At 41.2% G+C, this 12,596-nt stretch overlaps 1 protein-coding gene across 1 annotated transcript in view; it reads right to left on the bottom strand.

Moving 5' to 3' along the window:
* Dpy19l1 (dpy-19 like C-mannosyltransferase 1) overlaps positions 1–12,596 on the bottom strand; it is a 101,987-nt gene that overhangs the window by 37,644 nt on the left and 51,747 nt on the right. The window contains exons 8-9 of the mRNA XM_029567402.1: positions 6,597–6,688; positions 2,587–2,686 (exon numbers count right to left, since the gene is read on the bottom strand). Of these exons, the coding sequence (XP_029423262.1) occupies positions 2,587–2,686; positions 6,597–6,688 (192 nt within the window). The remainder of the gene's footprint in view (positions 1–2,586; positions 2,687–6,596; positions 6,689–12,596) is intronic.

Below are 12,596 nucleotides of genomic sequence, written 5' to 3'. Positions count from 1 at the left end.
TAAGTTCCAACCAGTGAGTTTTGTTCTTGTTTTAATTTCTAAGTCATCTACAACGAACTTTCCCTGCTGATAAGAAAATAGGGCTTCCTTTATCCAGCTAGCCATGGGAGACTGCATTGCTCAAGGGTGAGTTTATGAAAGGAAGCCACAGGGAAGTGTACCCTGTTACTCTGCAAAAGCCCTCAAAGAGCCGGAACGCACATCTCTTTCCTCCTCACTTCCCCCACATAAAAGCAGGCAGGCCATCAGAATGGGCCTGGTGGGGCATGCTTTTAATCCCAATACTCTGGAGGCAAAAGCAAGTGGATATCTGTGAGATTGAGGCCAGCCCTGTCTATACAGTGAGTTGTAGGCCAGCTGGGGATACAAGGAGACCCTGTCTTTTTTACTTAAGGAAAAAAAAAAAAGGCTATCTCCACCTACTGGAAGCAACTTGAAGGCCCCTTGTCACCCCAGCAACAAAGCCATACATGGCACACTTATATACAGAGTAGAATTTCAGAGAGAATTTCAGAGAACTCAACTCAAAATGTAGTGTGAAATGGAATCAAACTAAAGACAAAGAAATCTAAAAGATAACATCATAAAAGATGTAACTACAAACCCAACCTATTTTTTGTTGGTTTGTTTTTAAATAATGATAAAGGCAAGTAACAGGGCCCATGGATGAAACATGCCAGTGATCCCAGCACCCAGGAGGCTGAGGGTGAAGGACCATCAGTCTGAGGTCAGCCTGGACTACATAGCAAGACTTTGTCTCAAAAAATAAGACAGTCAAACTTACTGACATCTGGCTGAATACCAGGTACTATGTTGTAAGTCTTACACTATCTCATCTAATACTATCTACCACATAATGAAGTAGGTGCTTCCATTTCATTTATCTATTTTAGAAATGATAAAACTGGAACAAAAAGGGTGCCAAAGGGGAAGAGGATATAATGATGATTTTATATATGAAATATACAAAAATTTAATAAAATTTAAAAGAAAAAGAAGTTAAGGTTTTTTTAACCTCCAAGAAGCCAGTGAATGGTTAAGATTTAAATCCAGGTCTACCTTCCCATATAAAGCAAGACATCCCAAGAGTATTAAAAAGCATCTCTCCAATCGCTTTATTCAAATATGACACACATAATCAAAAAAAGAGCAAGTGAGTGTGGGAATGATGTTTCAGGGAATCCCTTCTGTTACAACATAAACATACTTTGAATGAATAAAACAAACAAGGGGCTACTCTGGGAACGACTTCTGGATACTATCTCAGGCACAGGCTCCTCTTGTAAACTAAACATACAGGTTACTTCATGACCCTTTATTGTCCTTGACCCAGAATGGTGTGTGTGTGTGTGTGTGTGTGTGTGTGTGTGTGTGTGTGTGTGCTGTGAAAATATTAAGGGCCGCAAGCAGCAAATATTCATTAAAAGCAAGGGATTATCCCATTTATGTTGCAAACAACAGGCATATAACGTTTGTAGCTGTGTATGCTACTCTAGATCAGTAGGGGTCAGAAAGGGAAAATTCCCTGATAAAAATATTCTGCTTTTCCTTCCCCAATTCATGCTGGACATATGGTTTCAATAAAGAGAAAGCAAGGTCTTTGTTTGAAAACACAGTTCTGGGAGAAATTTAAAGGAACAAATTCTCAAAACAGTCTGGGCCCCACTCTTGGTTTAAGTGGATGCTAAGAGTTAGGTTCTTTGCTCAGGCATCACGGTAATGTAGCACTGCACCACTGCAGATGAGGAAAACCTGACCCCACCAGATGCTCCCTCTCTCAGCAGACTATCTTGCTTTATATACCAGGAAAGGGGAAGGAAGAACACAAAGAAAGATGATAATTTACAGATAGTTAGGGGAGTTGAATCAAGTATGAACTTACCAGCTATTTATTCTGTTGGCCTACATATATTTTACTCTACATGTAAGAATTTAAGGCAGCCAGTCAAGATCCCAACATGGATGGGGAGTGGCTCATGACAGTCGCTCCAATCTGAGGAGCTATTTGCAAGTGATGGCTGCTGGAAGAGTCAAATTTTTCAGGGATACAGCCCCTGAGAGGCTACAGATACTCTGTAGGTGGTCTCACACCCATGTACATACAGGCAGTACTAAATGGACTCCATGGTTATTTTTTAAAAAATAGAGAGCACATGGAGTTGGGATGGAAAAGTGGTGGTGGAGATAAGGGAGTAACTGGAGGAGAGGGAATGAGGGTGGATTTGATCAAAACATTATATGCATGTGTGAATATTAAATATAGTTAAAAATAATTGAAAGCATTATTTGTAAAAGAAACCTATTTTATTTAGAAGTACTTAAGGTTAAGCAGTAGTTGTCTTTCAAGCATATTAACAATTGTTGAGTAACAAAGATATGTATACTCTTACAAACTTGAGTTCTACTAGTAAATAGTATTCATTAATAATTAAATCTCACAGAGATTCATACTGTGCATTTTCTTTAAAAGCATTAACTAGAAAAGTCTTAGGCTTGGACTCATAAAACATCTCAGTTATATTTTTATACAAATGAGCTCATATAGAAAAACTAAGCTTAAATATGTTAAAAATGTGGTCACCTTACCTGAGTAAGAAGCACAAACTGAGCAAATTGCCAAGGAAGCATGAAAAAGATATTGGAAATGCAGAGTGCAATCAAGCTTCCCCTGTGAAGTTTTGTAGCCCTTGAAAAGATAAAATAAATAACAGGAAGTTTAACTACAAAATAGCTTAGGATGGCTGCAAGCTGCTGCCAATCAGAATCTCAAGCATCATTTGGTTATAATATAAACTGAACATAAAATGAGACCATGAATTAGAATTATAACTTCTGATACTCAATTACAATAATTTTCTATAAAAAGTAAATACCTATTATTACTGTAAAGACACAAAGCCCTGCCAAAGACAGGGGTGAAGCCAGGTGAGCACAGTCATTACATTTTATCAAATTATATTTTGGTGATCCCACAACTAGACATTTTAAATGCTGAGTCAATACATTCAGGAGCTGGAGATCCAGAGGATATCCATGAGAAATGACAGAGAGTGGCACATCCATGTGCTCAGCAGTACAGATGAGCACTACAGGATAAGAGTGAGTAATTGAAAGAGATTTGAGAGGGGTCTTCTGCAGGTGTGCCATGGGAAAAAGAAGTGGAGGCAAAGGCAGGTGCCATCCTAGAGCTACCTTGAGAGGTGACATACTGGTGAATTTGTTCTTTAGGAGATTTCCAGAAGCAGGAGCCATTCACCTTTGCTCCCCAATCTATGAACTAGCCTCAGGTCCTTAAGCATGTGCACCATCTCCACAGAAGTGCAGTGTGCATATTAAAACACCAATGTTAGAAGACAGCAGCTCAAATTCACAAAATACACCTTGGAATAAGTTAACGCAGTACATGGAACCATCATGGAGTATCTTCCCGAACTACCTCTTCCCCAAGGAATAGCCCTTCTTTGCTACTCTAATCTAACCCAAGTATTCTCAGACTACAGGAAACCTATTGATGAATTAAACCATCAATAACTAGACAAAGCCCTGGGACTTTCAATGGGGGAAGGAGAACAAACTTCTAGGTCTGACTGCACCCTACATATGGCTCCATTCTGTGAAACTGCAGCTCCAGTTGTGTGCTTGCCTGTGTGCTGGGCCACTGTGAAATATATACTTCTTACAGAATAGATCACAGTCAATGGTTTGAAAGCCACTATCCTACAGTAAAGCATTTCTCTACTGCTTTTGAATACCAGGCTTGATAGTCATTTAACAGGTAACAAGGGACACTCTGGCCTTTGGAAGAGAACTGAATACTACCTGGAAGCTAGGTACAGAATGCTCTCAGAAGAAATAAGAACCAAAAGCAACCAAAGGATCTCCAGCTGGCAATGGTCTCATCGATTCACCACTCACCCAAGACAGCAGAAATGAAAACATAAACATTGCCAAGAATAATCGAGAGAACGCTGACACTGTGGGGTGGGGATAAGGTCACTTTTGGAAAACTAAATGCTCAAAAACATTTAAAATTCTAAACTGTACAAAACGATTGGCTAAAATTCAATGCCCTTCTCACCTGACTTCTACATGATCCCTGGCCTTAAGCATGAATCCTTTCCAGTTTTCTAACAGTTTGCTCAGCACTGCAGGCCCTGTCAACTCTGCCCGGCTGCTTTTTGCCTCATCTACTCACCTGCCCTGTCCCTGAAGTAGTAAGGCATTTATTACAGGTGGAATCCAAGTAGAGGGCACGGCTACTTTTCCAAAGGAGAAAGAAGCAGAGCTGAGCAGCTGAGACGAGGCTGTCATCCTTGGGAAGAAAGGCAAGAAGGCTGGGGAATGTGACTTGCCCGGCCATGACCGCAGCTATCAAAACTGCAGCTGTCAACTCGCAAAGTGAAAGCAGCCTCACACTTCCAGGAACCCATCACACTAGCCACAGTGGCAGCTACAACAGACAAGAGAGCATGCCAACCCAGGAATGAAATCGAGGAAGCCGTCCCAAAAGAAGCGATGAGGTGCCGGTGAAGCTGGCAAGGAGGAGGAGCAGCAGCCGTGAATCTGAACCAAAAGCACCACAGCAGCAAGGCAAGAGCTTGTGAAGGAAGGTGCCAACCATGAGAGAGAGCAGATCAAAGGCTGAAAAAAGAAAACAGAGTCTCCTAAAAGCAGAGAAAAAAATACTCAGAGTACGAGGGCTGAGCATGACAATGACTCCCACAGAAACACCCTGAGCAAAACTCAAAGAGGAACCCACAGAAAATTGCAGGAATAGCAAATGAGGTGAGCAGAATGTGTGTCTGAATCCCTGGAGCCCATGACTATGTTATAGGATATGGCAAAGGGAAACTAAGCCCAATGGGAGAATTAAGATGTCTAGTCACCTGACCTAAGGAGAAGGCGATGGCCCTGGATTATCCAGGTGAGCATAATGTAATCACAGAGTTCTTAGAAATGGAAGAAAGGCAACGGAGGAGGGAGCTGTGAACCTGCGGAGAAGGACCCAGTCTTCCATTACTGGCTCTCATGATGGAAGGGAACATGAGGCAAGAAACAGGCTAGGAGAGCAAGGAAACTGATTCTGAGGTTCCAGGAGGAGGGCAGCCCTGACAGCACCTGCAGTTTAGGACTTCTGACCTAGAGAAATGTAAGGTGATAACTCGATCTGTAGTAACTACTGCCCACAGCATGAGGAACTAGCACTTCCTCCCACAGCACACAGGTAAGCGTGTATTAGAGGATACAAGCTCGGCCACCTGAGAAGCCGCTACCACAGTTGACAGGTCAGCTCCACTGGGGGAGGAGTGTGAAAAGCAAAGGTCTGTCCTCACCATACTTAAGAGAAGCAGAAGCTCAGCAAAGCAGGAACTAGAGACTCCTGAACCATCTAGTGTCGGTACACACTGGAGAAAAGAGCCAAGAATGACCATGTGGAGGGGGCAAAACAGCCTCTACAGGGGAACTGAAGATGGGCTTACAGTGCAGCACTTCTTCCAGAGCGTCTAGAGAAGCTCTTTTTTGGAGCCCCACAACTAACAGGCAGAACTGAAAGTTACAAATTCATAGGGGTGTACCTCATTTGAAGTTCCTAAAGAAACATTAAATTCTATAATAAAAGGACTTGGAGAACAGGCCAAGGCTGGGGTTGACTTTTAAAATTTTGTCTATAAAAGCCACCACCCACTTGACCCATGAAAGGTCTGTCTGATGACACTACATACGAGCCTGGAAGCAGAGCAAGGGCTCTACACCTGCTATCATTACAGAGGGAAACTGCCCAAAGGCTTTAGCACAGCAGACTTACACAGTTCCTCCAAATTCAATAGATCACTGAAGGGAGTTCCCAGGCCAAGAGAGCTTTGGATTTTTAGCATGCTTTGATCTGTTTGTCACAGACCCCATTTTATGTTCACCCTCTAGATCAAGGCAGTGCACATCTAAACTTAGTACATGTTGACCGAAAGGAGAACTGCTCTTATTCCTTCTCAGTGGTGCTTGAACCTGTACTGACTCTTAACTAAAGACCTGCCAAACACAGTGAACCCTAATTCAATCCTGGATTTCTAACAGGAAATCAAGTAAATCTTCAGTCTATTTAGGCTGTTTCTATCACTACCATCTAACATTCAGAGATGCTAAATGAAAATCAGAACAAACCTCATGTGTTGATGCTCCTGACTAGCATGATTCTATGATCTGTTCTTTGCTCCAAAGGACTAAATCTAACAGGATGAGGTTCAGCACAGCCAGTTTCTCCCTTATTTTTGGCAGCAGAAGTGGTAAAAGAGACTTGGCGACATGGAGATGCAGAAGTAAAGTGGATTCGCTCTCCTTGAGCAGTCACATGGACCACCAAGAATACAGAGGAGGAGCAGACGGCAGGCTAAGGAAATGTCTCTGGTACTCAGTATCTTTCGAAGTACAATTCTAAAGCATCTTTATTAATTCATCATAACAAGACCATCTTAATCTATTATGCCAACTTTTATTGTGGAAACTTAAGAAAGTCTTTTTTTTTTTTTTGAAACTTATGTAATTCTAGCTTGTTATTCAAAGGAAAATAAAACTCCAACCTAAGAAGAAGTGAAAGTCACCTGAGAATATGAGTCACAAGCAGCATCTGGAGGACAAGGAATGGATATGAGAAGCTTTCCCGGAGGGGTGGCGTCCACATCACACGGGTACACTGAAAAAAGAACAGAGCACATGACACACCGCTCCCTTGGTTCAGCAAGATGTGCCAGGTGATGGAGGATTATCTACAAACATCTAGAGAAGAACTGCCCACATGCAACTTTAACGACATAGTATAAACAAGCTACTGGGCATTCTACAAATAGGAACACTGGGAAGTGAGAGGCATTACTAAGAAGAGGCACATAAGGCTTAAGACACATAAGAAGCACACAGGCCACATTTTCTTTAATCATTTGCCCATCCATAAACCTGTTGTTGTTGGATCCAGTCTGCATATTGTGAATGGTACGGCAGTGAACACACGAGTGCAGGTTAACTTTTTTGATGAAATAATTTCATATTCTTTGGAGATATATCAGGAGTGGGATGGCTAGAAGCTGAGTAACTATTGGTCACAACAATCAATGACACATTACAAAATAACTAGGAGAGCATGAATGTTCCTAGCACAGAGACATGTTTAGTGCTGGAGAAGATGGAAATATTTATAGCCCAGACTGTGATCTCTAAGTGTCATTTCCCACCAATAGGATACAAGATACTGTGAAAACAGCTAACTCTGTATCATGGGGTGAGGTGATTCTGGGATATCTTTTTGTGCCAAAAACAGACTGTTCAAAGACTGAAAAAAAAATACCAAAAGAACTGTTACTTCTAGCCTTAATCAGAAGCTTCTCTATGCAATGAATAGCAAGTAAAGGCAGAGACTCAAGGCTGCCCAAGGCTAAAAATAAGTGACTGTTCAGACCTAAACAAGACATTTATACCACCTCCTCTAGGACTCAAGGAAGACTGCGGGAGATGGGATAGGAAGAATGTTAAAGCTGGAAGATGGAAAAAGGCTGTGAAATGCTATCTTCTGGGTGTAACATATTCACAGCAACCACAGAAGGCTGCTTGCACAAGACTGGTCCTGTCAACTCATGGGGCCCAAGTCTCCCAGCTGAACTAGTAGATACTGATGGATTCTGGGGGAGGGGCAGTCATTGTAGCTATGTACCCACTGTCAAGCCCACCAGGCTCCAATGGATAATTCCAAACCCATGGTGACATACTTAGTGGGCCGTAAAGCATAAAGGCATTGAATATAGGAAAGGGACTTGGTAAGAGGAGGTGGAAGGTTGACAGGGGTGGGAAGGAGATAAGGGAAGGTAGAGAAATAATCAAAATACTTAGGCATTAATCTCAAAAAAGTCATACAGACACAAAACACTGCTGAGAGAAGTTAAATCAGATTGATATAAATGAGTAGATATGTCAATATGTATGGATTAAAAGATCCAATACATTTAAGATGGTAATTCTCCCTAAATGGACCTATAGATTCAAAACCATCTAAATTAAAATCCTGGCCTGTGTATGTGTTGGGGGAGGGAGTAGGAGAGATGAGCTGATTCTACAATCTAGGAGGAAACACAGAAAACCAAGAACAGCAACAGTAAAGATTTTTAATATCACATATCAAGCTTATAAAACTAAACTATCTAAAAAATATGATACTTGTTTAAAGACCAAGATATAGACAAAGGAAATAGACCCGAGGGTCTAGAAACAAACTTGGACTCTCAACTTACCTTATTTATTTATTTAGTCTTTTTGAGACAGGGTCTCCTTGTAGCCCCAGCTGTCCTAGAACTCACTATATAGACCAGGCTGGACTCGAACTCACAAAGATCCGCCTGCCTCTGCCTCCCAAGTGCTGGGATTAAAGGCATGTGCCACCACGCCCAGCTAAGTTACCATGTTTATAACAACAGAACCACTATAATTTGGTGGAAAGACTGATGTTCCTAACAAATGGCATTAGGTAAACTGGACACATCTATACAGGGACAGTGAAGGAGAAAGGGGGAAACTCTTAAGTCTACTTCATACTATATCTAAAATTCTACATGACAGATCAAAATGCAAAAACCATGCCAATTAAGTTTCTTGAAGAAATCACGAGAAAAGCTTTACGTTCTGCAGCAGGCAAAGTTTTGTTTTGTTTTGTTTTTTAATTTGGACATAAAAGACTGAAAAAAAAGGATTATGATCCCAATACTGACAAATTGAATTTCCTCAAAATTAAGTAAGACCTTTTGTTCACTGAAGACCCCCAAGAAGGATAAAAAGAAAAGCTATCACTATGAGAAGGTGTTTGCAGAACATGTCTACAAGGAACTGCAGAATTCTTGGAGTTTCCATATATTGAGAAAAAATTACTCACTGCAGCTCTTTTTTCTTTTTATGAGCAATGACTTAAAAGGCACTTCACAGCATGAGCCACATGAAAAGTGTTCCAAGTCGGTACCAATCAGGAAGAGGCAAACTAAAACCATAACAAGATGAGCACTGCACTCACTTGGAATGCCTGGAATACCATCCACTCACAAGGCTGTGAAGGCAACTGTAAATCCTGTACTGATGGCGGAAGTGGCAAAGAAAATAGAGCATCTTCCTGACATGTGACTCTTGACAGTCACTACCTTAACCATGAACTGCTTTAGGAAATACAGTAATGCAACAAATTGGTCTTCCAAGTCTCTAAATGTATTCCAATACAAAGGATGAATCATCTATCATAGTCTTCAAAAACTGTCTAACCTGCCTTCATTAATGAGGAAACAGTCAAGTCCAAATTGTGAACCTTTACAAATAGTAGCCAGGACTCTTCAAAGACGTCCATACTATGAAATAGGGGGAAAAAGATAAACGAACTGCTTTAGATGAACTGTTCTAAATAAAATGACAACCAAAAGCAATGTATGAGGGCTGGAGAGATGGCTCAGCAGTTAAGAACATTGGCTACTCTTGCAGAGAATCTGGATTCAGTTCTCACATGGCAGCTAACAACCATCCATAACTCCAGTTCCAATAGAATCCAACACCCTCCTCTGGCTGCTTTGGGCATTGCACACATGGACACACTCACATACATGTAGACAAAATACTCATGCATGTAAAATAAAAATAAATAAAAAATTTAAAAAGCCATGTGTGGTCCTTAATCAAATTCTTCATCCAAAAAGACACACAAAACAGTTGACTGGAATAACTATGGAAACTTGACTTTGAACTGTACTATCATGATATAATAGTGTTAAACTTCTTAAGTATGAGAAAAGTGGGTTGTGGTAATGTAGGATTTTTTTTTAGGCAAAGTTATTTAAGAAGAGATGTCCTCAAGTCTGCATCTCATACCCAAACGGAACAGGAATGTATCTGTACAGGAAAGGTATGTGCGTAAGAGGAAGAGAAAGTAAGTATGAAAGCAAATAAATGAACATCTGGGGAGGTGGCTCAGCAGGCAAAGGTAACAGCCTTCAAGCCTGAGTTCCTAACCTGAGTTCAGTGGTGGAAGAAGAGAAGCAACTCCCGCAACTTGTCCCCTGACCTCTATATCCACATGCCTGTGTGTCACGCACACGCACACGCACACACACACAAATAAAAATCTAAAAAGAAACTAGTGTTGGGAGCTTTACTAGACTGCGGCAGCTTGCCTTGACTTAGGCATTGTAGAAAGAAGACAGCAAACTAGTAAATGAAAGTGAAGGTAAATATGATCTCACTTATATAAAGAATGAAAAACAGTTGCACTCAGAAAAATGAAGAGTAAAATGGTGCTTCCTGAGAGTAGAAGAGAGGGGGAGGGATGGGAAAAGGGAGAGTGATGACCAAAGTACAGAGCTTCGGTAGTCGATGACTGCTGTATTGCATGGTAACCACAGCAAATAGAGAATAAAGCTGATAGAATAGATTTTTATCACAAAAAGTTAAGTTGATACAGTAATGTTAATTATTTTGACTGAATCTGATAGAATGCCCAGGTTGCAGAAAGTCTAATAATCAATCAGCCATTTCTCTCCCTCTTGGGAGGACTGTTGGTTGAGACAGCCTGTTTCTCAAGACAGCCTGAGGCTAGGGATGTCAGAACCATCTAATCCAAAGATGTCTCTACTATAGCTAGAGGCTGGGGAGGGGTTCTGGTGATTTTTTTTTTCCATATCTATCTCTTTTTCCTAGAGTAATAGCCTATTCCTGAATGACACTGAGGATATGACCAAAACCTCAAAAGACCTGGACACCTGGAATGAGAACTGCACTAACCAGCTCATCTGCCCATCCCCTTCTCATACTTACTATGCTTAATTAATGGTTACCTGAGACCAAATTAAAGCTATGCTCCCCTTCCATTCCACCTGAAGACTTGTTCTTGGTTAAAAGGAAAAGGATGCCCCCCCCCATTCTTCTTTTCATATCTTCAGGGTCTGGAATGACAGAATACCCCATTTGCAGAAAGCTGCCTTATCAATCAGTCACTTCCCTCCCTCCTGGGAGGACTGTTTGTTGAGACAGCCTGTCTCCTTGAGAAAATGGTCCCAAGAAGAGATCATAAACTCTCTCTGTCTCAAGATAAACCAGAGCAACAGTGCCAGGAAAAAGGGAACCATAAGGGAGCCATAAACATCTCAAGGGTGCCCCTGATCTCTTGTAGTCAGCCAGCCACAGCTATGACCTATTTAAGCCCCAATGGCCCCTCCCCCAAGGCAATAGTCACTTCCAGCAAGTGGGAAGGCTGCTGGAAACACCCTCACTGAGGTGCTTCAATGAACTCAGTCTTGTCTGAGGGCGGGTATCGTCTCTTTTTTTCTCTCCTATTGTTCTTGCATTCTGTACCCCAAAAACCTAACGGGAATCTACAATGTATACATAGACTACATAAGTAGATATAATTATTTTTCAATTAAGTAAGTTAAAAGTAAGTAAGTTTAAAAAGGAATCATTTTCCTTCTTGGTATTATAACCAGGATTCATATTTTAATCTCAGTTCAGTTAAAAACATTTAAGAAATTAATATGGATAAGAAAAATGTTGTGGGTTTTTTTAAGAGGTTAATTAGATACAACCCCAAGTCAATGTTTTCACTTACTCTGAATTACTTTTTATATGAAATTTCGAAAAAACTGAAAAGTAAAGGATTTTTTTTCTCCATGTTAGAACTCAGAATTAAAATGTGAAGTGATAAAGAAGTAGAAACTGACCTCAACATATACAAATAGTTTTATTAGCTATGAGGGGCAAGCAACATTCCCTCGGGAATGGAGGTTGTATGTTGAGTTGGGGGGGGGGGTTCTGGGATTTATATGTGGGCCCAGAAAATCTCAGAAAGGGGGCTGTGCCTTCCCAAAATCCCAGACGATGGCTTGTGACTTCTTGGTGGTATCCTTCACCTTCCTGAGATCTGGGAAGGAGAGATGGGGAGTTTTGATAGGGGAACCACCAGGTATCTTCTGCAAGGTGGTTGGTAAGGAACCACGTCTTTTGATAAGGAACTAGACGCTATGTGTTCTGAGATAGATGTATTGGCCTCCTAGAGTGGAGAGGCAGGGTGGGTCAGCTCATTTGATCATTTGTCAGACTGATTTTCCTTCCACTCCACATATGAATATATTCATAAATGTCATCATGTTTTATGTGTAGTCATGTTTTAATGTCTCTATGAAAAAAGTTGAACAATCCTATTTCACAAAGAAGGAATTCCTAAGTTTAAGAACCTAAGCTATGCCGGCACACACCTTTAATCCTAGTACTCAGAAGGCCCAGGCAGGTGGATCTCTGTGAGATCAAGGCCAGCCTGGTCTACATAGTGAGTTCCAAGCCAGTTGGGGCTATAGGGAGACACTGTCTCAAACAACGACAACAAAAAAAAATTAAGAACAGGGATGGAGAGATGGCTCAGCAGTGAAAAGTGATTGTTCCTCTTACAGAGGAGCAGAGCTGGTTCCCAGTACCCATGTTAGGCAGCTCACAATCATCTGTAACTCTAGCTCCCAATGATCCAGTGCCCTCTTCCAGAAGCCCTGACACTGGCACTGAGGTACACATACCCATACACAGAAAATTACACATAT

This window comes from Nannospalax galili, unplaced genomic scaffold (assembly GCF_000622305.1).
Source record: "Nannospalax galili isolate Female #2095 unplaced genomic scaffold, S.galili_v1.0 scaffold3381, whole genome shotgun sequence".
Taxonomy (NCBI): Eukaryota; Metazoa; Chordata; class Mammalia; order Rodentia; family Spalacidae; genus Nannospalax; species Nannospalax galili.
Note: the sequence above shows the minus strand (reverse complement) of the source record. Positions and strands in the feature narration are given on the sequence as shown.